This window comes from Ictidomys tridecemlineatus, chromosome 3, assembly GCF_052094955.1.
Source record: "Ictidomys tridecemlineatus isolate mIctTri1 chromosome 3, mIctTri1.hap1, whole genome shotgun sequence".
Lineage (NCBI taxonomy): Eukaryota > Metazoa > Chordata > Mammalia > Rodentia > Sciuridae > Ictidomys > Ictidomys tridecemlineatus.
This window is the reverse complement of record NC_135479.1, coordinates 59962816-59990450: the sequence shown is the minus strand read 5'-3', so window position 1 is coordinate 59990450 and position 27635 is coordinate 59962816. Positions and strand designations below refer to the sequence as shown.

Below are 27635 nucleotides of genomic sequence, written 5' to 3'. Positions count from 1 at the left end.
CTTTTAAATTATGATTGCCATTGTCACTTTGCTAACAGAGAGGCAGCATATTAAGTAGTTAGGAATATGGACTTGGGGCTGGGCATGGTGGTATACACCTATAATCCCAGTGGCTAGGGAGGTTGAGGCAGGAGGATCATGAGTTCAAAGCCAGCCTCAGCAACTCAGCGAGACCCTGACTCTAAATAAAATACAAAAAAGGGCTGGGGATGTGCAATCCTGGGATCAATCCCTAGCATAAAAAAAAAAAAAAAAAGTGGATCTGAGGCCAAATTATGTGGATTAGTCTTGGCTTTGTCTCTTCCTATGTGGTCAGGGGCGAATCATTGACCTCTCTGCTTCCAACACTCATCTATGAAGATATAACAGTACTAAGCTCACAGGATTCTGGGAGGATTAAATGAGTTACTACTTGTATAGAGTCTTTATGCAGTTCTGAACATAGTAAGCTCTCTAGGATTGATTGCTAAATGAATAGTCAGCCTAAGTACAGATAAAAAATATTTGAAACAAAACTTGTGTCTGTTCTGAATATGTACACACTATTCTTGTTATTACTCTGTAAACAATATAGTTTAACAATTACTTACATAGTATTTACCTGGTATTAGGTATTATAAGTAATATAGAGATGATTAAAGCATACAGGAGGCTATGTATAGGCTGCATACAAAAAGGCCATGTAATATAAGGAACTTGAAGATCTGTGGATTCTGGTGTCTGCAGGGGGTCCTGGATCTAATCCCCTGTGGAATTGGGGCGGGTGGGGGATGGATATGTTGATCTGTACCAGCATGAATACACTGAACCCCTATGGGTGAAGAAGGAAGGTTACTTCTGCCCAGGCTCAGATTTGGGCTGGGCTTTAAGAGCAGACTGAGTAGTGACTTAGGGTGAAGAAAGGAAACATGAGGCATCCTTGAATGAAGATTGTGTGTGGTGGGGCATGGGGGCAGGTGAGAATCTGGGGCCTGAACACTTTGGGCTACCTCCATGGCTTCGGCTTTGGTCTAGACCTCCCTCATTCCCTCCCCTGGATTATCATGCACCAGGTGTTGTGCTAGAACTTTATGGAACCCTCTAATAGAGAATATCTGTCATCATCATTGTTACACAGAGGAGAAAGGGAAAAAACCGAAGTCCATGAGGCCAGGCAGGGCTGATGGAGAAACAACAGAAGAGACCAGGAATTACAGGCCAGGGAGGGCCCAGAGTGGACGGCACTGTTTAGAGCCCACTTGTGGACTCCCATTCTCCACAAGCCTCGCCCCTTCCCCCCATATATATTGGTACTGGGGATTGAACCCAAAGTGGATCTACCACTGAGCTACATCCCCTTCCTTTTTATTTTGAGACAGCATCTTGTCAAGTTGCCGAGTCACTGGGATCACAGGTATGTGGCACTGCACCTGGTAGGTAGCACTGTCATGTTCTATTGCCTCAGGCTGGCAGATAAATAAGCAGGAATTGCCTGGCACCATAGGCAGTCTCACTGACAACCTCTGGAGTTGACATCAGATTCCTAGACCCAGATTCTTACTTAGTCTAGTCACATGGAATGGACGGGAAGACACTGAGGGGGAAGCAGGGGGAACGCTGCTCACATGGAAGATGGAGAAGGCACAGAGAAGCAGGAGAGTGTGGAGCTGTGGGCATCAGGGAGGAGGAGGATGGCCAGTCAGATGACTGCAGGGGCCACTAGATCTCCAGTAAGGAGGCCTTGGTCAGCACAGGCTTAGGGGTAAAACAATGGGATGTGAGAAAAGAGATGGGTGGGTAGCTATGGCACAGGGAGCTCAGAGAGTTCCCCAGGTGATTCCCTTGTACAGCCAAAGTAGAGAAGCACCAGGTCAGATGCTTTAAAGCTGTGGGTGGGATCAAGTGGCCTGCCAAGCATTCCCAGGGCAGAATATTGCCAGTCTTCTGAAGCAGCTGGTCCAAAGCTGAGCACTGAGCTCCTCATCTCTGGCTCCTCCTCCAACCACTTCCCAGGGTTCCAAAATTGGAGGGTGGGGTGGGGGAGCATAGATTTCCCTCCACCCTCTAGGCCTGGGCAGCTGAGCCTTAAAGAAAGAGAACAAAGAGGTAAAAGAAGGGTGTCAATGCACCACTTATGCCACAAGGGGGTGGCTGTGTGCAGGTTGAGGCTCTGGACTGAGAGAGAAATTCAGGGAGCCTCAGCCTCATTGGCTAAACTGGGACAATAGATGAAGACACTGAATAGAGTGGTAGTTGAAACTAAATGTGAGCTAATGATCCCACAGAAATGACAGTTCGCTTCTGTTCATCTGAACTAAATAGACCATAGATAACTTTTTTTTTTTTTTTTTGCAGTGTTAGGGATTTTGGGAACCCAGGACCTTTGGCATGCTAGGCAGGCACATTACCACTGCTACACCTTCAGCCCTATTAACATTTATCGAGCTCTTATGATACATTAGGTCTCTCCTCTGTGCGCTGCATGAATAAACTCACTATAATCCTCTGACCAGGCTTAGAACAATCCTAACATACCTACTTTACAAATGAGGGAACTGAGGCTGTTCTGGAGCCTGGCTCATGACAATTCCTGAAGCAGGGAGAATAGAAAGGAGTAAGTCCCTGATCTTCCTCTCTTTCTGCCCACCCCCCCTCCCCGATCTTACTCCAGGCCGAGAGTGGTGAAGGAGTAAGCAGAGAAACCAGCCCACAGTCTCTCTATCTGGAATGGTGTCCCGCAGAAGCGAGCAGGGTGGTCAATATGATGAATTTATGAATGAGTGAGGGAAGGACAATGATTTATGTCATACTGGGGGCCTTTACAAAGGTCCCTGAGGGAGGAAAAGTGGCAGATGGCATGACTTTCTGACAGCTAGGAGATGGAGCAGTGTTAGAGCACTGGGATCCTCCCTGAGGGGCCTCCAGGCCTGCCTCAAGCATCTTTCCAACAGGTCACTGAGAAGTCCCTTAAAGAGATCCTTCCCAACATCTCCAGACAGGTCACTGGATAGGTCTGGAGAACCTACACTGCCCTGAGACACCTTGATTGCGCCATGGCCCCTTCCTTCTTTCACCTTCCTCTTTGGGTAAGAGGAAGAGCTACAGAGAGTTGATCCTACAAACTGCCATTGAGCCTCCTGCATAGGTTAGGATTCTTGTATTGACCAGAAGCCACTCAGCTGGCTCAAATGTTTATCCTACAGATACACAATGTCTTGGGGATCCAAAGGCAGCTAAGCTTGATCAACTTCAAAAAAACATGGTGCAGAAGTCCATTCACCTCTCCTCTTCTCAACCCTGCCTTCCTGTTTCTCTGCAGACTGTTCTTTCCCATGCCACTCACATGGTAGGAATATGGCTGTGTCCACACTGCTGCCCCCAGCCCCTGCCATTTACTTCTCAGGGTTCCAGTTCCCAGAGGAGTCAGGGCTGTGTCTGAGTTTCAAGTCCAGGTTCCAGGGCATATTGGTTGTGCTCTGCCAGTGCCCACTTTTGGGCCAGTCATCTGGAGCTTGGCAGTGGGGTCAGGTTGCACAAAAAGCCACTGGTCTGCACTACTTGAAGAAGAAAGTTCCCAAAGGAGGGGAGCCAGCAGCCCATTGGAGGGCTGGGTGCAGGGCATGTGACATGCATAAAACACATTCCCTCTTGCTATAGTTCTCTCAGGCCAGGTTAGCATGACACACGTGGCTGCTTCATATCTGGGAGGCAGCTGTCTCTTGACATTTAAAGTGCACACAGCTGAGCATGGTGGCATACTCCTATAATCCGAATGACTTGAGAGGCTGAGACAGGAGGATTGCAAGTTCGAGGACAAGTCTGGGTAACTTAGTGAAATCCTGTATAAAAAAAAAAAAATTAAAAAAGGCTGAGGATATTGAGTGATAAAGCATTCTTGGGTTCAATCCTCAGTACTGGGGGGAAAAAAATCACACATGAGTGGCACTTCCTCCCCTTTTGTTTCCTCCTTTCTTCCCTACCTTCTTATTCCTCTATCTCCTCTTTCATTCCTCCAACTCTGAGTTGGTTGAAGAAGGCTTCTGAGAAGATTGTTTGAGCTCAGTCTGAAAGCAGGAGAAAAAAGTGTAGCCAGAGGAGGCTCATGTTGTGTCCAAGGGGACAGCCACTTCCTAAGGTGGCTTCAGCAATGTTCCAAGAACAGAGAGGCGGCCTGTGTGGCTTGAGCAGAGCATGCAGGGTCAAGAGTAGGAAAGATGAAACCTGAGATGGAGTTTTAATTTACTTTTTAATTTCACTTTTTTGTGATGCTTTTTAATTTTATTTTTATTTCTGAAGGATTTTCAGTGAGATATGGATGAGATCCAATTTACCTGTCATACCAATGAGTTTTGGCTGCTCTCCAGAGTACAGAGAGTAAGGAGGCAAAAGTGGAAGCCCAGAACCCAGTGGGAGGAGATTTCATTCTGGAGACAGGATGTGGTTGGTCAGAAAGACAGCAACAGAGGTGGGCAAAAGCGGGAAGTCAACGAGCAGCATCTGTGGCTCCTTTTCAGCATGGCTCTCAGGTTACTAGAGCTGGCTTTGCTGGGACACAAAAGACAGAAATGCCTGGGAAGTTACCTCTCCTGGGAAGTCCTTAAACTGAGACAAGTGCAGAAGTGTGAAAGCCCAGTCTCTGCCTCAGCCTGGGACTCTGCCTGAGATTGCCTGGCTTCCCTTCTACCTTACCTGGCTTCTGCTACCGGGTAGCCATCTTAGTGGGAAGGCTGTCTTGTAGATACTTCCCCATGTGACCAGCCCTTTTCCTTCTTCCCATCTCACAGCTGATGGAGACCACCTCATGGCTGGCAGTTCTGATAGAGAGGCGGCCTGTGTGACTTGAGCAGAGCATGCAGGGTCTAAAACTTCTAGGCTCACAACTTGGGCTGTTCGGAGATTTTCAGATGCAAAGAACTAAGAGGAGGAAGTCCCGGTGTCAGTCCCGAGCTGCAGTGGGATTACCCCAATCACCAGCTTGGGGACCCCAGAGCCAGGACCTCTCACCTCTGTCTCATCCACAATTGGGAGAGTTCTTCAAAAGAGCCTCGCCTGCCATATGGCCTTGGGAGGGGCAGGGGACCCAGGGGCCAGGTACTGGGCCTCCAGTAGGGGCAACCGTACTCTAGCTGGCTCTGGAAATCTCAGAGACCAGCCTGCTGTTTTCCACGACACCAAGTGGGCAAGGACCACATCTTCTGCTGTTCCCACAATAGACCTGCAGGGCCTGAGCACACTGCCAGCACAGGTAGCTGCTCACTGATCTGCTGCCACCTTGGCTCCTGGTCACCCAGGCCAGGCACACACAAGGGCCTCTCTCAAATAATCTCATTGAAGTCTGGAAACAGGCTGCTAGGAGAGAAATGATTTTGATGCCCATTTTATTTATTTTTATTGTAAATTTTTAAATTTTTTTGGTACTGGGGATGGAACCCATGAGGAGCACTCTACCATTTGGCTGTACCCCTAGGCCTTTTTAAATTTTGAGTGTGGGTCTCACTAAGTTGCTCAAGGCCTTGCTAAATTGCTGAAGCTGGCCTTGAACTCTTGCTTGAACTCTTGATCCCCCTGAGCTGCTGGAATTAAAGGAGTGTGTCACCATGCCTGGCTTGGTACCCATTTTAGAGATGAAGAAAACAAAATTCAGATAATCCAGTGATCGGAGAAAGGTCATGCCATGTAATGGACTGAAGGTTTGCTCACCCTCTCATTCGTATGTTGACACCCTATTGCCCAAGGTGACAGTATTAGGACATAAGGCTTTGGGAAGTGATTAGGTCACGAGGGTGGAGCCCTCAGATGGGACTACTGCCTTGATAAGAGGAGGCCAGGGAGCTCTCTTGCCCTCGTTCCACCATGTAAGAACACAAAGAGAAGGCAGCAGTCTGTGGCCAATAAGAGACTACACACCAGACACCCTGATCTTGAACTTTCAGGCTCCATATAGTGAAAAGTAAATTTCTGTTTACAAGCACTCCAGCTTATGATACTTTCTCCTGCAGCCTGAACTAAGAGTACATATGTGGACCCTCCAGTGTCCACCCAGGGCTCTCTTCTTTTAGTCCTGCCTGGTCCTGTCTCATGGGGTCTAAGGACAGTTAACCACTTCCCATGTCCTGACCATGGTGACCAGCACCAGGCAACTGCGTGGGTCCAAACCTCCCGAAGCTCTCAGGTGAGGTATGACCTTTTCCAGATCACTTCATGAACTGAATCTTGTTCTCCTCAATTCTCATGGGTGTAAAAATAATAGCTTATCTATGTTTTTTGAGAGCATATTGCCTGTCATTCCTCTTACCTGTAAGCCAATTCAACTCCTGTTCTAGAAAATGCAGGGGTTCAGAGCCTTTAAGCTCTCTCCACAGGCCCATTTCTGATAATTTTCCTGCTTCCCATGGATGGATCAATCTGAATGAGAGGCCAGGGTGGTTCCAGACTGAGCTGGTTGGTTCCCCGTGGCCTTTGGTACCAATTGGCTCTCTCCCCTAGTCTCTGAGATTTCAGGTCCACGGATCTCATTACTGTCTTTTCTTACTGTCTCCTGTTTGAGGCCAGCATTCCTGCTGTCTGCTGCCTCCCATCTTGACCCTAGCCAATATCCAGCTGTCTAAAGTCAGTCCTAGAAGCCAGAGAGAAGGCTTTAGACAAAGGGCTTGGTCCCAGAGGCTTCTTTTCCCCTGGGCGAAGTCCTAATTCCCTGGGTTATTATGGAATAGGCTAAAAGAGGAATAGGCTTAGGACACCATCTCCCTACTCTTATCCCAGATCCTACTCTGAGAATGGATGCTTCCCTCCATACCTCTTGCTTCTGCTCTGATTTCCTGCCCATCATGGATGAAGTACTTTTTTTCAGAAGTTGTCAGAAACTGAGGGTTGGAAGGGAAGGAACCAAAACCACAGAGAAGAGCTCAAGTGTGAAGCTGCCCCTGGCCCCCCCTGCCTAATACAGGGTCCTGCTGTACAGACCCGGGTGAGCCAGCCTAGAACCTGGGGCTGGCAGGACCATCCACAAGAGGTTGAGTGCTATTTTTTTTTTGGTGGGGGGTGGGGGTACTGGGATTGAACCCAGCAGTTCTTTATCACTGAACTACATCCCTAGTCCTTTTTATTTTTTGAGACGGTCTTGCTAAGCTGCTGAGGCTGGCCTTGAATTTGAGATCCTCTTTCCTCAGCTTCCCAAGTTGCTGGGATTATAGGTGTGTGCTACCAGGCCTGGCTAAGCAGCAATTTTGAAGCCTGGAGACTGCTGGAGCTGCTTCTTGTAGCTCTCTAGGGCCACGTAAGAAAGGGACGTTAGTGAAATGGTTGCATAACATGACACACAACCTCAGAGCGGAAGATAAATCTGGGAGTGGTGAGGACCGAGGCAAACAGGAGAACCCAAGGCAAGACCACTGCTAGGTAGCCTTATTTGGTACTTTTGTGCAAATAAGGAGAAACCCACTTCTAGGTCTTGGACCTGTGCCCCTGACTTGTTGGACAGACAAAGAGGGCTGAATTTTAACTATCTCCTGCTCCTTCATCTTGGCCACCTCTCTAGCATGTCTTTGGGCAGTGTACTGGTTCCATGTAAAAGGATGCCTGTCAGCTGACACTCTGTAGGGATGAGGGCCTCATGATGAAGCTTCCAGTTTTTCAAGGGCAGTAGAATATAGGGCTTTTTTTTGGTACTGGAGACTGAACCCAAGGGTACTCTACCATGGAGCCACATCCCCAGCCCTTTTTCATTAATTAATTTTTTTTAATATTTATTTTAATTATAGTTGGACACAGTATCTTTATTTTATTTATTTATTTTATGTGGTGCTGAGGATCAAACCCAGGACCTTGCACGCACTAGGCGAGCACTCAACCGCTGAGCTACAACCCCATCCCTGCTCTTTTTTATTTTAAGACAGGCCTTGCTAAGTTACTGAGGCTGGCCTGGGATATGCGATCCTCCTGCCTCAGCCTACGAGTTGCTGGGATTACAGGTGTGCACCACCATGCCTTTTTAAGATTTAAAAAATTTAAAAAATTGGTAATGAATTTGCCCCATAAGCCCAATAAAACTCATCTGTGCTGATAACGCCTATGAGGGGCTACCTTCTAAGGCCCACCTTCTCAGTGCCTGCAGGAGGGGGCTCATCCTTCTTGGGCCCTACGTTGCTCTGCCCAGAATGGTGCCCACTTCACACCCCAAGACCTGGCTGGCTTAGACCACAACCACCCTACCGGCTTGGGACAATGGATGTAGCGGGCGAGGCTGATGATAAGGTCATGTGTGATGGGATCCACCAGGTTCCGGAAGCTGGCATAGCGATACAGAACATCGTCCAGTGAGGTTGACTCCATGCCCAGATCCTGTAAGAGCAGATGTCCAGAGGTTAGGGGCAAATTCCCAGAGGTCAGGTGTCATCCAACTTGCCTGGCATTCCCAGGAGCAAGAGGTGCAGCTCTTGGAGGCAGCAAAGCCTCCCCCAGAATTCTGGCAAGGAAGCATCTACACAGCATTCCTCAGGGGGCCAGGATAAGCTCCTCCCTAATTCTTTACCTCCCAGGGGAGGAAGAGGGACCCACATCTGCAGATCCTAGTTTGTGAACCTCTCCCAAGATAGTCCCTCCAGACTGCCTCTCTGGTTTCCAGAAGGATGAAGCTAAGGGTAGCTGTCCTTAGCCCTGGTGGCTGCTTCTCCCTAAGGGCAGAGTTAGGCGGCTGCATGCACAACAAAGACTCCTGCCTTGTGCCAGGACAGTTTTCTGATCTTTATTCTTTTTTTCCTCCCTGTTCTGCTTCTGAGGTTATTCTGACTGCTCATTCTGTAGGTGACCCAGCCTCAGTGTTCTTTGCCTTGGAGGTTTTTGAGTTGTAAGGTTCTAAGGAGAAGCTGCCAGGTACCCAGAAGAAAACCCCACCTGGGACCCCACAGAGATATTAGGTGGGGGTCTTCCTGATGAGAGACGAGCAGGGTGGAGGTGAGCTGGGCAAGGGGCAGTTGTCGAAACTACTGGAGCAGAGCTTGTCTCCTGGTCTGAGGAGGGACAAGGGTTTGGGAGTGACAAGGATCAGGACATGTTATCCCCAAAATTGGCATGGTGGCATTTGAGAAAACAGAAACAGGAACGTCTCTCTCCACCCACCCTTCTTCCCTGCAGCAGGTGAGAGAACTCTTTCACCTTCTTTTATAAGTCATGACCTCATTCTAGAAGGGTCCCCTCTGTGAGGAGGAAAGGAATGTCTCCATTATTGAAAACAGAGATGCCAAGGAGAATCTGAATAAAGAGGCCTACTAAGATTCCCCCCAGTTTATCACCATTAGTTTATACCCTTTTGTCCTTTGGTGAGACTACTGCACGACTATCCACAAAATTACATGGATTAGAGGAATACCTCCAAACCATCTTTGGGTCTTTATTTCTGAAGGTTCTCATGTCCTATAAATCTTATATATTTGTGTTTCCTCTGGTGAATCTTTTTTTTTTCCTGTGTGTGTGTGTGTGTGTGTGTGTGTGTGTGTGTGTGATGGGGGTCTTGGGGATTGAATCTAGAGATGCTGTACCACTAAACTGTATCCTAGGCCCTTTTTGTATTTTTTTTTCTAATAGTCTCATTAAGTTGCAGGAGTTGGTTTCAAACCTATGACCCTCCTGCCTCACTCTGCTGAGTTGCTGGGATTACAGGTGTACGCCACTGTGGCTGGCTGTAAATCTGTTTTTTTAATCATAGAAAATTTCAGCTGTGAATTTCAGGATGCATTCGGAAAAGATATTATTTTTTCTGTGCTACAGGGGCACCACGTACAGAGAGTCCCCAGCTCTAAAGACTGTACAGAGAGAGACCCTGCCAGAAAGGACCACCATGGGTGGACCCCAGAGCAGTTAGTTGTCCAGTGCAGACTGGGATCTAAAGGTCTTGTTCTGACTGCTCTGAGCTGCTTAAAATCCTAAAACCAGGAAAAGGGCAGGTCTCCCAAATACAACTGAGCTGGGCTAGTGGGAGCTTAACATGAAGTTCTTTGCCTGAAAGAAGTAAAGAAACATGCCTTTTCTGCCCTGGAGTGTTGGACTGAACAGTAAAAGTTGATGGGCCTTGGACAGGAAATGTGGTGTGACCAGCTGAGTTCCAGCTGGGGTTTGCCTGTTATTAGATAGAATATTCAGAACCCCTGCCCTGCCCTGCATTTTTTTTTTTTTTTGTGGTCCTGGGTACCAGGGGCACTCCACCACTGAGTTTCATCCCTTACCTTTCTTATTTTATTTTGAAACAGGGTCTTGCTAAGTTACCTAGCCTGGATTTGAACTTCAGAACCTCCTACCTCAGCCTTCTGAGTCACTGGGATTACATATTCAGAACTTTTCTAAACATCTTCCCCATGTGATTCCTAGAAATCCCTATAAGGAAGTGGGTAGCACATCATCATTCCTGATCCACAGGTGAAGAAATGGAAGCCCAGGCAGGTTGACATCTTCATCTGTCACAATTTCAGGAATGCTGGGGTGAGTGAGTCTGGGCTTGTTCTGCAAGGCTTGCATCTGCTGTTATTCACCACTTGGAGTGAGCTGTGCAGGAGGTGCTGGAGGGCAGGGATGCTGCCCAGTGGTTTGGAGGCTGATAACTCTTAAGAGCAAACAACAGTCTTGCTGGGCGTGGTGGTACACACCTGTAATCCCAGTGGGAGACTGAGGCAGGAGGATGGTGAGTTCAAATCCTGCCTCAGCAACTCAGTGAGTGAGGCCTGGTCTCAAAATATTAAAAAGGGGCTGGGGATGTGGTTCAGTGGTCAAGCCCTGGGTTAAAAAAAAAAAAAAAAGAAAAGAAAGAAAAAGAAGAAAGAACAGTCTCTGCTAGATGAATCCAGACGGGTGAAGATGCTAGCCAAAGCCTACCTACCTACCTACCTACAGTGATTGGGGGCACTCTGTTCCCTACCCCTTATAATGGCTTCACTCAAGTTTCAATGAGAATACCAAGAAGCCAGTTCTGGGAGCTTTGTTTTCCATCTGAGAGGCAAACTCCAATGCCCTATGCCAGGTTCTTTGACTGCTAAAATAGTTTTCTGGGGACCTAGATCTAGGGACCAAGGTGAGGCATGGCTGAGTGGAAGGAGCTTTTGTCAAGTTCCGGAGCTAGATCCTTTGCAGAACCAAGTGTAACTTGCCTTGACCTCTGTCCCTGCTTAATGGGGACAGTCGCCCCAGCATCACAAGTCAATGAGAGAAACCAAATCAAGTAACATAGGTAAAGCCTCTGGTAGAGACCAGAGCCTCCCCTACCCCACTCCATTCCCCTCTGCTTCCTCTCCCTGGGCCTGGGAGGTTCCTCTTCTCCCCATGCAGTAGTTCTTGATCTTTCTGGACCATAGACACATCTGAGGATGAATCAAAAGCCACGAACTTTCCAGAAAAACAAGGGAGTCAGAGCAGGAGAGGTGGGATGGGCAACATTGTGCTTGAAGTCCATGATGGCTTCAAGGTCACGAGGGTGTGTCTGGGTGGTGTGGACACATCCCAAGACACACATATTACCCAGGAATACGCACAAATGTGGCCCTGGGCTGCCTGGGGCAGGAGGAGGCTGGGAATGCAGGAAGGCCTCAAGTCAAAGGGCTTGTGTTATAGGGTCTCAGAAGACCAGTGTGGTAAAAGGGCCGTGATCTAGCATCCAGCTTCCCAGGGACACCCCTGCTTACAGCTCAGGCCTCCATTCCATGAGAAAGGAGTTGGGGAAGGATGGCAGAGGAACCAGGTGGAAGCAGAGGTGTGGTGGTTCCCATGGCCAGATGCTCCTTGGGAAGGTCAGAGGCATGGGTTTATTTTTCTTTGAGTGTATCCTACAAGCTGGGCTGGTCCTCTGTAACTTAGATCGTGCCAGCTGAGTGGTACCCTTGTTACCTAGTGGGTTCAGGTCCTATCTGGCCTCCGCCGCACTACAAGTCTGTGAGCAAGAGACCTTGCTTTTGGGATCTGTTTCTGCATCTGTGAAATGGGTACACACACCACAACCGTAATCAAACTGGATCTGATGATCTTGAGGCTGGCAGGTAGAGACTGGGGTAGAAAAGAGGGAGGCCAGAGGAATCGGCAAGACTGCAGGTTGTGGTTTTCAGCAGAACATATTTTGGCTTCAAACAAACAAATGTAGCTCTACTGCCAAAGAAAAGTTGGAAAACCCAAGACTAGGTGATTGCTTCAGGGTGATTGTGTTTCTACGAGCCCCATATTTCCAGGACAGCTGAAGTCACCCATTCTGGAAGGACCAAGAAAATGTCACTGGCTAATCCAGTGGCTGGGTGGGTCTGAGAAGAAGCAAAGTAGCCTTCCTAGAGCCCATTCTCCTGACAGTGACTCTCTTTCCAGTATTGCCTGGTTTCATGCAGTTGTTGTCTGATGGGGGTGATAGGAAGGAAATGGGCTTTTCGGGAGTAGGGTCTCCCAGGATGGCATGCTGGGAGATGCACTCCTTGTGTATTCCAGCTGGGGTGGGGCTCCCACAGGTTGCAGACAATAATAGGGAACATCAGATGGGGTAGGGCAATGGCTGCTGCACACCTCATGGCTTTATTTCTTCATTTTGACCCTGTCTAACTCCACAGAATGCTTGTGTTGCTTTAGGGCACTTCAGGGTCCTGAGGCTTACAGGCCACTCCAGCCTCCTGGTGTCTTCTGGTACCCCTCCCCTAAGCCATTGTGTCTTACTGCCCATGGGGCTGCCCCCAGGGTGGGTATGAGGGGAAAGCAGGTAATCAGACCCTCAGGGTATCTTAGAAGGCTACAGGAGCCGCAGGGGAAAGGTGTCTCTGTTTTTGCCCCTAGGGTCCGCATCAGTGTTGCCCCATGGGGGCCCCTTGTGCTCCCCTCGGCCTTGGCTTCTTCATATTTGAGGGAAGTGGAAGAATCAAATCCAGTCATGGCCCTCATATGCCCCAGCCTTGCAGAGGTTGGTTACCCTGGCAAAGCATGAGGCATTGAAGCAAATCCCATCCGCTTCATGGGTCTAAATGGTACCATCTCCAGGAACTTCATACAAGAACCATTCCTTCTCAGTAAGTTTGGGAGCTTATTATTAATCATTGGATGTCCTTGAGTCATGCTGGCAAGACGTAGGCTCAGAGGGTGCGGTGGCCTGACCTTGAGTCACTAGCTGCTCCCTGAACTGCGGGACCTATTGTTCATGGACACACAAGGCATCTCAAGGAAGTGGGACCCCACATGATGTGAGTTTGAATAACCAGTTTTGGGAACTTGAGAAGAAGGCATGAGATGATGGTCTGGGGCCAGGGGTACAGGCTCTCAACAAGTGAGCAGGAATTGATCCAGGAGATCAGAACAGCACTTCCCTAAGTGTAGTCTAAAGACCTCAGGAAGAGGGCCCTGCAGACCCTTTTGTAGCTCTGAAAGGACCTTTTTTTCCAAAGACATAATCTGTGTGACACTAGAGTTTCTTCATACGCAGCAACCAAAACAATCTGTTGCAACAGACTGATTGCAATTGTGTTAAGGACGGCAGGCCTGAGAAATCAACTGTCTGCAAGGAAATTGGACATTAGAGATGCCCCAGACTATGAAAAAATGCCCCTCTTCTTCCTATTACAGTACTGGGGATTGAACCCAGGGGCACTCTACTACTGAGCTGTATCCCTAGCCTTTTTATTTTAGAGGCAGGGTCTTGCTAAATTGCCCACGTTGGCCTTAAACTTGCAATCCTCTCAGCTGAATTCATCTCTCCTGTCTACTATTACCTCTGCTCTCTGATGAAGTGCCCCATCTAGGCATACACAGCTATGTGGTGGTGCTGGGGGTGGGGGCGGTGTCCAGCAGAGACCCAGGCCTACACATGGTTTCTGGGAGAAGAAACAACATCAACCAAGGATTGGACCCCTGACTTTCCACTTGGTTAACAAAGGAGAGCTGATACCTGAGATTGGGTAATATTAAAGCTAAGAGACTTATGGGTTCTAGAGACTGGGAAGCTCAAGATTGGGTGGCCAGTATCAAATGGTGGGAATGCATGTGAGAGTTGTGAGCTGGAGTGGGCAGAGATGAGGAGGGGACAAGGCAGCTGAGCTTTATGATAAACTGTCCTTGGGAGGACTAAGCTATTCCCAAGAGAACTTACCCCGGCTTTCAAGAAAGATATTTATCCTTCTTTAAGATCTCACCTCTCAACACTTCTACATTGATAAACTTCCAACTTTTTTTTGGCGGGGGTTGGGGAGTACCAGGGATTGAACCACTGAGGCATGTAACCACTGAGTCACATCCCTACTGAGCCATATTCCCAGCCCTCCCCTTTAATACTTTGTTTTAGTTATCAATGGGCCTTTATTTTATGTATTTATAGGTGGTGCTGAGAATTGAACATAGTGGCTCCCACATGCTAGGCAAGTGCTCTACCACTGAGCTATGACCCTAGCTCTTTTTTATTTTTTAAATTTTGAGATAGGGTCTCACTAAGTTGCTGAGTCTGGCTTTAAACTTGCAGTCCTCCTGCCTCAGCCTCCCGAGCAGCTGGAATTGCAGCAACTTGAGTTTTGGTGGGGACAAACTACATATAAACCATAGTATTGACCTAGAACCTTGGTGGAGGGTCATGGGGGAATTTCAACATTTGCCTGTGGGCCAACTCCCTTCCTTTCTTAGTCTTTATTGGTAAAGTGGGGATTTTAGATCTTGGTTAAGGATATTAGTTTTTAAATGTGAAAATGACCCTTTGGATGATCATATCTGGCATTTTGAACTCAGGTTAGCACAGACGTGTACACATCCCTGGCACTGAGCGTGCAAGCTCAAAACTGCTCCTTGCTCTTCCAAACCTCCCTACAGTGACATTCAGACCTCTACCTTGTACTAACTATACTGCTGAGGAATATCCATCACTGGGTACTTGCTTTCCCCCCCAGAAAGAATACACAGATGGTTTCTTTTCTGAGCTCTAGATTATGTCAAAATTTCTTCATGTTGAAATCTTGCCTGAAGACAACCTGGCTTGACAGAAATGCTCTTCAAAATGTCGTATGTTGCTGGCTATGGTGGCATATGCCAGTGAGTCTAGAGGCTGAGTCAGAAGGATTGCAAATTCAATGCCAGCCTCAGCATCTTAACAAGACCTTCAGCAACTTATCAAGACCATGTCTCAAAATAAAAAATAAAAAGGACTGGGGTAAGTTAAGCAACTCTGGATTCAACCCGCAGTACCAAAAAAACAAAAACAAAAACAAATGGATGTTGTATGTTACTTGGTTGCCCTCTGGTACTCAGTAATGCAGAAGGTTACGAGGCTGTTGAATTTTTGTTTCTTGAGTTGCTTTTTCAATCCCAGGCTCTTCCTGGAAGGCTGTCTTTGCTACTAAACTCTAGCTGTTTCTTGGAAGGTTCTAGCACACTATTCCTTTTTTTGGAATGTCAGTTCAACATACAACATAGCCTATAATACCGTTGATTCTTTTTTTCCCCCCCTGAGGATTGAATCCAAGGGCACTCTACCACTGAGTTATATTCCCAACCATTTTAAATTTTATTTTGAAATAGGGTCTTGTTAAGTTGCCCAGGCTGGCCTTGAACTTGCGATACTCCTGCCTGAGCCTCCCAAGTTGCTGGTGGTGGTGAGCATCACCATGCCTGGATGGCAGCTGACATCTTGGCAATATATATATATTTGTAAATATATATATTTTTGTAGTTGTACATGAATACAATACCTTTATTTTATTTATTTATGTGGTGCTGAGGATCAAATCCAGAGCCTCACATATGCTAAGCAAGCACTCTACCACTGAGTCACAACCAGAGCCCCAAGCAACATTTTTTAAAACATTTTTTTTAGTTGTAACTGGACACAATACCTTTATTTTATTTATTTATTACTTATATGCAGTGCTGAGAATCGAACCCAGTGCCTCACATGTTCGATACAAGTGCTCTACTATTGAGCTACAACTCCATTCCCTGCAACAATATTTTAGTCATCAAATGAACTTCCCCAAACTCTTTCCCTGTATCTAACTACTCCAATTGTCCTTTAGCTTCTCTTCACAGTCACATAAATTCTCTCGCTACTTACTTCCTTTCTCTTCCGAATACAAATCAATTTATCTTCTCTGGCTGATCTGGTTCTCAGATCCAAAAAGTTCCTTCAAACCCCCAGAAAATAGCAAATTTTGGTCAGAAAGTAGAGAAACTAGAACCTTTGTGCATTGCTACTAGGAATGTGAAATGGTACATCCACTGTGGAAAATGGTGTGGGTTTCTCAAAAAAATCAAACTGAATTACCATAAAATATAGCATTTTCATTTCTGGGTATACATCCAAAAGAATTGAAAGCAGGGTCTCAGAAAGATACTCGTACAATCATGTTCATAGCAGTATTACTGCCAGGTGCTGTGGCACACACCTGTAATCCCAGTGGCTGGGAGGTGGAGACAGGAGGATCGAAAGTTCAAAACCAGCCTCTGCAACAGTGAGGCAGTAAGCAACTCAGTGAGACCTTGTTTCTAAATAAAATACAAAATAGGGCCAGGGAGTGGCTCAGTGGGCAAGTGCTCCTCAGTTGTTGTTTCGTCCCTAGTGCCAAAAAAAAAAAAAAAAAGAAGATTGCAGTATTACTTACTCAGGAGAGCCAAAAGGTGGAAGCAACCCAAGCGGCTGGGGATGGAGCTCAGTGGTAGAGCACTTGCCTAGCATGTGTGAGGCCCTGGTTTCAATCTCCAGTATTTTTTTTTTTTTTTTAAGAGAGAGAGAGAGAATTTTTTTTTAAAGAGAGTGAGAGAGGAGAGAGAGAGAGAGAGAGAATATTTTTAATATTTATTTTTTAGTTCTCGGCGGACACAACATCTTTGTTGGTATGTGGTGCTGAGGATCGAACCCGGGCCGCACGCATGCCAGGCGAGCGCGCTACCGCTTGAGCCACATCCCCAGCCCCCGAGAGAGAATTTTTTTAATATTTATTTTTTTAGTTTTCTGCGGATACAACATCTTTTGTTTTTTTTGTATGTGATGCTGAGGATCGAACCTGGGCTGCACGCATGCCAGGCGAGCGCGCTACGACTTGAGCCACATCCCCAGCCCAATCTCCAGTATTTTTAAAAAAATTATACAACCTTAAAAAAGGGAGGAAATTCTAACACATGCTACAATGTGGATGAACCTTGAAGACTTTATGCTGAATAAAGTAAGCGTCACAGAAGGACATATATTGCACAGTTCTACTTATAAGGTTCCTAGAGTGGTCAAACTCACAGAGACAGAATGGTGGTTGCCAGGGGCTGGAGAAGGTGGAATGGGGAGTTGAAGCCTAATGGGTATTGAGTTTCATCTGTGCAAAATGCGAGTTCTAGACTGCTTGCACAATGTGAATGTACTTAATTAACACTGCTGAACTGTACACCTAAAAATGGTTAAAATAATAAATTTAATATTGTGCGTATTTTACAACTAAAAAAGAAAAGAAAAAGGGCCCAAGATGGGTAGGCAAATACAGATACTTTCTTGAGATAGGAGGGTGCATGTCTATCTGCCTATTTTTCTTTTTCTTTTTTTTTTTCCCTGCTTGTTACACTTGGTTACAAAATTTTTTTTCTTTTGATACTGGGGATTAGACCCAGGGGCACTTTGCTACTGAATACAATCCAGTTTTATTTTCATTTTGAGACAGGATCTAAGTTGCTTAGGGGCCTTGTTGCTTGTACCTGGCTGGTTATTAAAATTTTGGCACTGGGCTGGGGCATTTGCTCCGTGGTTGAGTGCTTCCCTAGCATGCATGATGCCCTGGGTTCCATCCCTAGCACTGCAAAACAAATTTAAAAAGATTTTTGCCACTGTATTCAGTGATGAATCTGGTTTGTTTGAATTTACCTGCAGTGTTTAGGGTCTTTCTAGCTATAAACGGTTTATTTAGCATGTGTGTTCAGGAGGAAAACTGTAGGCTCTCAGTATCTCTGCCTTTATTTTTTCCATATTCTTTCATTAATATGCTTTTTTCAGGAGTCTCCAGTTCACCTTCCATACCACTGAATTCACACTCCGAGGCATCCTCACTACTTTCACGGCCACCAAGAAAGACTGCAAGTTGCTAGCATTTCATTTCCTTGTAATTCTATTTGCTTGTTAATCTCCCTTTTCATCTCATCCTGTGGTTTTTCTTTTCCATCTCTGCTTGGCCTCTCTTTGTGGCCTTTTGTTCTTTTCCTACAAAGTTCATTTCTTCCACATCATGCCATAAATCAATTCCAGAGGTCAGGGTTCGGCTTCCATGGTGTTTATCCTACACCTCCATTTTTTTACTTCCCTTCTCCACTTGCTCAACCTTGAAGAAGGTGAGATTGAGAGAGATCCATGCTTGTCAGTCAGTCCTTGTCCCCATACCCGCCTGCCTAGCTGGGTAAGAGCTAAATCCAGTTCTACAGGATCTGGCTTGCTGTGGTGCCCAGCGTGGGGCTGCGCCTGGGGCATTATTTAACTGAGAAGCCAATCTTACCCCCTACCTGGACCTCCAACAAATGCAAGTGGACTCCACAGAAATCTACCACAGTGTCTCCAGGACATTTATCACTGGCCAGGCAGGATGTGGGACAGGTGTGGGCAGCAGCCACACCTCTTAGATCAACTTCTCTCCCCCTCCTGCTTGGTCATTTCTGAAAGGCTGCTCTCAACAAATGGATGCAGACAGAGGCTGAGAGTGGGAGGGTGGGAGCAGCACTGTTCCCATTTCCAAATCTTCACCTGGTGGTACAGGGCCAGCTGCCTGGCTTTCTAACTGGTGCAATCCTCAGGCTGAGGGAAGCCTGGATCTTCCCTGGACGGGCTCCATCTGTCTGACAGCCAGGGAGGTTCCTCTCAGACTGTCCACCTGTCTTTGTTTTCAGTGTTCTCTGCGTGTTCGTCTTTTGGGAGGTGTCTCCTGAGGTGTGTGAGGGGAGCACTGGGAGAAGCCACACAGAGGGTGGCCAGGCACATTCTATTTTAAACCCTTCCCTTTGAAACCCCAGGTTTTCATATCCATTCCCAGAAGGAAGGCCTGTGGGAAATGAGCTGGCATCTGTCTCTGTCCTCGGGGCGTGACTCCACAGTTTCTGCCATAACACAGCCCGGGGAGAGGAGGAGGCAGTGAGCCGCTGCATATTAACCAGCCAAGGTAGCCGGCTTCAGTATTGAGAATGTGCAAAGCCGCTTAATGAGGCTGTAATCAAACCCAGCCCACCAGAGGGAAATTCATTAGAGTCCAGAGGGCAAGCAGGAAGCAAACTGAGCTCCCCTCCTCCTCCAGGCTGCTGCTTCTCCTAAGGGAGGGGACCAGCCTGGGGAATACCGGGGAAGCAGCTGGGTGGCCTGAACTCCCATCTCCTTCCCTGTGACATTCTAGCTTGCCTTCCAGGGGAATCCCAGGGGAAGGAAGGGAAATGTCAGGTGCTGTTAGGGAAACGCAGCCGGAGGAAGCCACCAGGGAGAGAAGCCAGGCCATCTCAGAGTTAAAGAGGCGGTCGCAGATGAAACTTGCTTCTTCAGGGAGACAGTGGTCTCTCAGGCAGCAGGGCAGAGTCTTGTCACCAGGAAGGGAGAGGATGCTGGGGCAGAGGGGGCGGGTATGAACACACTGAATGCATCAAATAGATGTGGGAATTAGGGAACTAAATGCTGGTCCCCCAAAGACAGGTCTATGCCCTCATCCCTAGAACCTGTGAAGGTGACCTTATTTGGAAAAAAAAAATGTTCTGGAGATGAGAGCATCCTTGTTTATGCAAGTGGGACCTAAATCCAATACGGGTGTCCTTGAGAGACAGGAGGTAGAGGCAGAAGTGGGATGAATGTGGCCACAACCACCAGAAACTGGAAGGGAGAAAAGATCAGAACATTCTGAAGGGGTCACAACCCTGTTGATACCCTGATTTCAGACTTCTGGCCTCCAGAACTGTGGAGAAACAAATCAGTGTTGTTCTAAGTCATCTAGTTGGGGCTAAGTTGTTACCTCAGCCCCAGAGAGCTAAGACACTGGATGGAGACCAGGGTGGGCCGTTCCCGGGGCATACAACAGGCAAAAGGGAGACAAGACCAGGAAAGAGGGCTGGGATCTCTCCCTCTTCCTCTGCTGCAGACCCCAGCCAGGAGACTGCGCTGCCAGAAACCCACCAGTGAGGGACAGACAGCAAAGGAGAGTCTGCCAGGGACACGTGCACCCACAGAAGACCCAGGGCTGGTGGAGACAGCAGGTGGGTCAATGGGGACTTGCCCTTAAAGTGAGAGTGGGACCCAGCCCCCTTCCCCCTCTCTTTTTCACTTTCAGGCCCTGAGATGAACTGTTTTGCTGTGCCATGTGCACTGCCATAGGCTGAAAGCAAAGAACAGGGTTAACTGATCATGGACTGAAACCTCTAAAACTGTGAGCCAAAACAAACCTTTCTTCTTTATAAGTTGATTATCTTGAGTATTTGTTATAGCAATGAAAAGCTGGCTAACAAGATCCTGGCATCAAGAAGATGCTGTTAAACAGGCAAAAGAGGTGGGGCCTGAGAGACAGGAAGAAGAAGGGAAGAATGCTGAAAGAATCAAGCAATACATAGACTCCAATACAACCATGAAGTCCTCTGGATGTGGCGGGAGGAGGAGGAGGGGTTTGATGTGGATAGGGATTGAAGATCAGAATGAGGAAACAAGTCACTGTTCCAGAAGCCCATAAGCTAAGACCACCCCCTTAGAGGTGGGTACTGGGAGAACCAAGAGCTGGTTTGCTCTGGAGACTAGATTTGCTTCCTCAGTGACAGGGTGGCCTTAACCCAGAAAGGGTTGGAATTAAACAGGGAGATAATGAAGTAAGTCAAGTTCAAGTAAGCTTAGGAATGTATAGGTCTTGTATTTCACACTCTGTAAAGTTCAGGAGAAGTTGGCACCTCAAGACGGACCACCCAATTCCAATTTAAAATGAGTAACTGAGAAATTGATTTTAGGCTTATGGTTTTTGTGTGTGAGGCTGGGGATGGAACCCAGGGGCTTGTGCATGCTAGGCAAGTGCTCCACCACTGAGCTACACTGCCAGCCTCCCAGGTTTATGATTTTTAAGCCCTGAAGAATGATTTGGTCAATTTTGTAACAGTTTTGAAATATGCTAGAGAACTTCCTAGTCACCATATTTATAAGCTGTACTTATTAAAATTTAACAACTATATTGGAATCGGGGAATCTGCTTTTTTAGGATGGGTGTAACTATGTTTTTTTTTTTTTTGGTACCAGGGATTGAACTCAGGGACACTTAACCACTGAGCCAGACCATTTTTATATTTTACTTAGAGACAGGGTCTCACTGAGTTGTTTGGGGTCTCTCAGTTGCTGAGGCTGGTTTTGAACTTGACATCCTTCTGACTCAGCCTCCTGAACTACTGGGATTACAGGCATGTGCCACTGCACCTAGCTAGGGTGGGTGTTTATAAACTTATAAAGAAAACTGGATATGTGCTGGGTATGGTAGTGCGTACCTGTAATCCCAGCCACTCAGGAGGCTGAGGCAGGAGGATCACAAGTCCAAAGTCAGCCTCAGCAATTGAGTGAGGTCCTAAGCAACTTAGTGAGACCTTATAAAGGGCTGGGGTTGTGGCTTGGTGGTTAAGCACCCCTGGGTTCAGTCCCCAGTACCCAAAACAAACAAACAAACAAACACACAAAAGACCCCTGGATGTTAAATTTAGAAAATCATTTCAAGATCTTTCAGGTGGCTGGGGGAATCCAGGGATGCAGGAGGCTGTGGGTTCCATAACCTGCATGGCAAAAAAGAAAAAAAAGCCAGGTGCAGTGGTGCACGCCTATAATCTAGTGACTCTGGGAGACTAAGACAGGAGGATCCCAAGTTCAAAGCCAGCCTCAGCAACAGTGAGGTGCTTAGCAACTCAGAGAGACCCTGTCTCTAAATAAAATACAAAATAGGACTTGATGTGGCTCAGTGGCCGAGTCCTCCCTGAGTTCAATCCCTGGTACCCCCCCAAAAAAGGACTGGAGATGTGGCTCAGGGGTAAAGTGCCCTTGGGTTCAATCCCTAGCACAGTAAGTAAACAAGTAAATAGAATCACTCCGTGTTGTGTTTCTCAGAATGCAGAGTTTTAAGTAGCCTTTGTATGTGTGCGGGCACATGCACATGCCCTTGCACAAAGACACCCCCAAGAATACTAGAGGAAGGTGTGCCCTGCAGAGGGCAGGAGAGCAGTTCCTCCACTGGGAGTGGGACTGCTGGCCTATCAGAAGAGGGAGGACTATTATGTTAGGAGCCAAGTCTTGCTGCTTAGTGAGTGCACCACCAAAGCAAAGCAAACTGGTAAAAGTAATAGGAGAAACCACCGTACGCCCCTCTCCCTAAAGGGAGCACCCAGTGCACAGGAGCCCTGTTTGAAGGTGAGGTCTCCTCCCCCTCCTCATGTCCAGGGTGAGTGTGGCCTACCTCTCAAGGACAGATGGTCTTAGTGCCTGCCACCCCCAGAGGGCCACAGAGCCTGGTGCCCAAGGAGATGCCCATCAGAGCCCAGCTGATGCCAGCCAGATGCTGCCAGGGAGGGCTGTTCTGCAAGCCAAGAACCTGCTGATGGAGGTCAGCCACTCCCCTGGCTTGACTTGCCCAGCCTGGCTGAGGGGTGAGGGCAAGCAGTGGGGTTCTCTGGTCCCCTCTCAGGGCTGCTGTCCTCCTAGGGGCAGCTCACAACTCTCCTGTTCCTCCAAGGTCACAGGCCCTTGCAGGCTTCTGCAGCCTGCTGTCCTGGCAGAATGGTCCTCCTTGATGGTGACAAGTGCTTTTGCAGGACCTTCCCTGGCAGCAGGATACAGTTGGCTGCGTGGCAACATCTGGCACCTCTGCTCAGCGAGGGGTGTCACAACTGTGTGTTGTTTGTGTTTTAACTTTGAAGTCTTTAGAAATGACACCCTCTGTGTGACACAGGCCTGTGGAAACAGATGCCTGGTCATTGCCAAGTATCATTCAATTAAAATCCTGGAAACAGCAATAGTAACAACCAAATACAAAAGATGCTTTCTCCTTCGAAAAGCCTGTGAGGCTGCATGGAGAATTTGGTTGACTCTTCCATGGTCACAGCTCCCCTCCACCCCAGGCAGGGCTCAGGGCTGGGTGAGTTCCTAAGTCACTGTGTGGACCTGGGCCAGTCCCCACTCTATAATGCAGCTTCCCCACCTACAAATGAAAGGGTTGCTAAGGCTCATTTGTCCCAAGAGTGGCAGAAAGCAGGAGAGAGCAGAGCCTTGACCAATTGGTATGTAACACAAAGAATTCAACAAATAACCACTTTCTTTTTCCTGTTAGACATTTCGGCTCCTGTGTGGTTTTTTTTTTTTTTTTTTTGGTGCTGGGGATGGAACCTAGGGTCTCATGCATGCTAACTGCGAACTTTACCACTGAGCTACACACCCCCAGCCCTCCAGTGCCCTGGGACTCTCTGAGAGGGTGGTGGCTGTTAGCAGCATTTCCCAGACTCATTTTCCAAGCCCCTCCCCTTGCTTTCCCAGAGCCTCTGGTGCTACTGGGATTCTACAGAAAGGCTGAGGCCATGTGGTCCCTGAGGTCCACAGGCTCCTACATTCCATGAATTCTCAGCACTTTGTCATGCAGCGCCCTCCTAATCTCTCTGCTTGGGAAATAATCAAGTCAGTTGTTTACTTTATACCTTCTGGTGAAGACATTTAAGTCCCTTGGTCCCTCCTGGTGAATTTGGTCCAATCATATTATTAGATGACGGCAAAGAGGTGGAGGAATATTTTAAAGGATCCTTCTGATTCCCCAATAAGCTGCTTTCCAAGCAGGAGAAACTTTGCGGTCCACTTCTCAGAATGAGAAACTGAGGTCTGGAGACTTGACTCCCACAGAGAGGAAGTGGTAGGGACGGGAGGACCCCAGAACCTCTAGAAGTTTCTAATTGCCCCTTACCTGCCATGTACCCTTCAAAGTTAAATGTATTAGGGTTCTCCAAAGAAACAAAACCAATAGGTGTGTGTGTGTGTGTGTGTGTGTGTGTGTGTGTGTGGTGTGTGAGGGAGGGAGGGAGAGAGAGAGAGGGAGAAGGAGAGAGAGAGAGGAAGAAAAATTGATTTATTTTAAGGAATTGGCTCACGTGGTTGTGGGGGCTGGCAAGTCTGAAATCTGCAAAAACAGGTCTGCAGGCTGGAGTCCTAAGGAAGAGTTGACATTGCAGTCTTGCAGCTAAAGATGCCTGGAGGCAGAATTCCTTTGTCCTTGGGGGGCCCTCTTTCTCTTAGGGTCTTCAACTGATTGGACAAGGCCCACCCATATTAAGGAAGGTGATTTGCTTTTTTAAAACTACAAGTTTATTGATTTACATTTTCTTTTTTTTAATATTTATTTTTTTGTAGCTGTACACAATAACTTTTATTTATTTTTATGTGGTGCTGAGGATCGATCGAACCCAGGGCCTTGCACATGCAAGGTGAGCATACTACCGCTGAGCCATAACCCCAGCCCCTTGATTTACATTTTCATTACATCTAAAAAATGCCTTCACAGCAACATCTAGTGTTTGACCAAAAACTGGGTACTATAGTCTGGCCAACTTTTTTTTTTTTTAAATATATTTTTAGTTGTAGATGGACACAATACCTTTATTTTATTTGTATGTGACGATGAGAATTGAACCAAGTGCCTTATGTGCCAGGCAAAGGCTCTACCACTGAGCCACAACCCCAGCCCCTGGCCAAGCTGACATACAAATTAATCACCACATTGAGTGAAGGGTCTTGGGTTGGGGATATTGCTCAGTTGGCAGAATGCTTGCCTTGCATGCAACAAGGCCCTGGGTTCAATCCCCAGAACCACAAAAAAACCCAAACCAGGACAAAACAAAAACTTTAAATCTCTAGGTCAGATTTAAGGTCAAACTCAGGGGAACCTCTAAGAATCTGGACTCTGACCTCTCACTGCCCTCCCTCTGGGCAAGCAAAGATGAGTCACACTAGATGAGGAATCCAGCCCCAATCCAGCTAGTTCCCATCTCCAGGCAGGAAGGGAGGGGGCAACCATCCTTTGAGATCTAACGGTGAGGCCCAGCCTGTGCCCAGGGAGCTCCACAGCCTGTCACCAAGCAGCTGCCTTGTCACTCAGTGGAAGGCAGAGCTGACCTAGGGAGGGAGCCTTGGAGACACACTTTCTGAGATCTCAGGAGCAGGAGTTGGTGGAACCCTAGGGATGCTGACTGGACCTCTCAGCCAGGCAGAATCTCCCCTGCTCCTCAGATTCTGCTTCTCCTTGTAGGCGGAGAGGACAGGGGCCAGTGCCTATTAGCAGAAATCTGTGAACCATCAAGGCTGTGATGGAGGGGATGGGGTGGTGTCCCTGGGGAAAGGAGGGGCCTTTGCCTGGTTTCTGGGAGGTCACTGAGTATGTCCAGAGAGGGTAGAGGTGAAAGGGCCAGGGCCACAGATCCAGCAAAGTCTCAGTGGTTCCACCTGCATCCCTGGGTCCTGCCAGAGCATTCCCACGTGGAATCTTCCCCAGGAGCACAGCCCAGGTAGAACATGTCAGAAAAACCCTGCTCCACATCTGCTCTCTACTCCCATAGGGTTGCCCTGGCTCCTCTGGGTTTCCTTTGGGTCTCTTGCCAGTTTTCTAAAATAACTTCCAAGGGCTGGAGGTGTAGCTCAGAGGTAGAGCACTTTCCCAGCATGCACACCACAAAGGAGGAAACGCCTAGAACAATTTCTATAATTCATTTCTCTCTTTTCCAGGCTTGTCCCTGCCCTCATCCCTCCCACTGCCCTTAGAGGACTCTCTTTAGGTCCTTACTCCTGAACCACCCTTTCTGAGATGTCCTACACCAAAACCATTTCTATGATTTTTACCCTGCCCAATGGGGCCAGTTTTCAAGTAGCAAGCCAATTCTGGAGAGTGGGGAATTCTTGAAAGAGATTCTTTCATGTCTCTGAGTTTCCATATCCCAACCCAACCCTCTGAGTTCCCAATGGTCTCCAGAGCCTGCAGTGGTCTGGAACCCCATAGGTCAGGATGCTGCCTGACGCTGCTTTTACTCCAAAACTTCACAACTCCAGAAGGACATGGAAAACCCAGGTCTGTAGCTGAGAATAATGAAAGGTTCAGAAGATCTGGTTCATCCCAGGAAAAACCACACATCAACTGGAGTCAGTGAGTCTGGAGAAGTGGACATCATTTTTCTCGGGAGTGGAGTATCCAGACCTTATTCCCTCAGTACGGTTCAAGGTGGGAATGCAAAAAGTCTGGGAAGCCAGGTGGGGGTTGGATCCTGAGCCCCTGGAAGCCTTGAGGAAGGCCATCATGATGTTCCTGCTTATGATGTGGTGCTCCTGGGCCTGACTTTGGACCCACTTAGGTGTCCTTGATTCTGTCTGACACCCTATAGAGGGGTGGCAGTGTTGAGCTGGAACCTTCTAGAAGATGCCCAATTACTTTAGCTTTAATTCAGGAAGAGGAGGGCAAACATCAAGCCGTGAGTCATTAAGTCAAATTCTGGCTGGCATTTCACCATTCTGCTGAGAAAGAGTAAGGCTTCTGACCAGTCTCAGCCGATAAAGACTCTTGAAGTTTCTGCACACTTTCACCAAGGTTGGCCAGTAGAGTTGTGCACAAGTTGTGTCATCTGGATGGGGCTGTGCCCAAAGAGAAGCTTCTACTTCTTACAAACACATTGTATGGACTAGAAGCTTCTCTATATTTCACTGAAAGACACCAAGTTGATGCAAACCTTGGGTGACCTGCATCCACTCATGAATGACCTCTGTATCTTCAGGGGTTGCCAGGAGCTGAGGAGCCAAACTCTAATGTGGAGGCCATGAACTTATGAAATTCTGCTTCCTCCAAAGTTAGTTCATCTCAGCTTCCAGTGTCTCAATGTCTTACTTTAAACAACAACAACAACAACAACAAAAACAACAACCACCTTTTGGGGTTGGGATGTAGCTCAGTGGCAGAGTGCTTGCCCAGATATGAGAAGTTCTGTTTCCCTCCCCAGTACCAGGAAAAACAAGAAACAAAAACTGAAGAAACAAACCCCAATATCATGCTAAGTGAAATAAAGCCAATCCCCAAAACCGAAGGCTAAATGTTCTGATAAGTGGATGCTGATCCATAATGGGGAGGTGTGTGGGGGGATGGGAAATATGGAAGAACTTTGATTGGGCAAAGGGGAGGGAGAGGGAGGAGGGGTCAGGGAAGATGGAGGAATGAGATGGACTTCACTATGTCTGCACATGCAGTGCGATGCTACACTGTATACAACCAGAGAAATGAAAATGTGTCCAGCAATTGTGTACAATGAATCAAAATGCATTCTACTGTCATATATACCTAATTAGAACTAACTAATTAATTAATTAAAAAAAAAACAATCCCCAAACTGTTAAAAAAAAATAAAAAAGCATCACTTAGAAAATGTGTTCAGGGGGCTGGGATGTGGCTCAAGCGGTAGCGCGCTCGCCTAGCATGCGTGCGGCCCGGGTTCGATCCTCAGCAGCACCACATACCAACAAAGATGTTGTGTCCGCCGAGAACTAAGAAAAAATAAATAAATGTTAAAATTCTCTCTCTCTCTCTCTGTCCCCCTCTCTCACTTTCTCTTTAAAAAAAAAAAAAAAAAAAAAGAAAATGTGTTCAGGGTAATGATATTCCCCACCTCTCCCCTCTCCTACTGCTACCAGCTCCTGCAACAGTGAAGGA

At 47.4% G+C, this 27635-nt stretch overlaps 1 protein-coding gene across 1 annotated transcript in view; it reads right to left on the bottom strand.

Annotated features, from left to right (window-relative positions):
• Lrrc75a (leucine rich repeat containing 75A) overlaps nt 1-27635 on the bottom strand; it is a 43286-nt gene that overhangs the window by 5353 nt on the left and 10298 nt on the right. The window contains exon 2 of the mRNA XM_013365440.4: nt 8191-8319. Within this exon, the coding sequence (XP_013220894.3) occupies nt 8191-8319 (129 nt within the window). The remainder of the gene's footprint in view (nt 1-8190; nt 8320-27635) is intronic.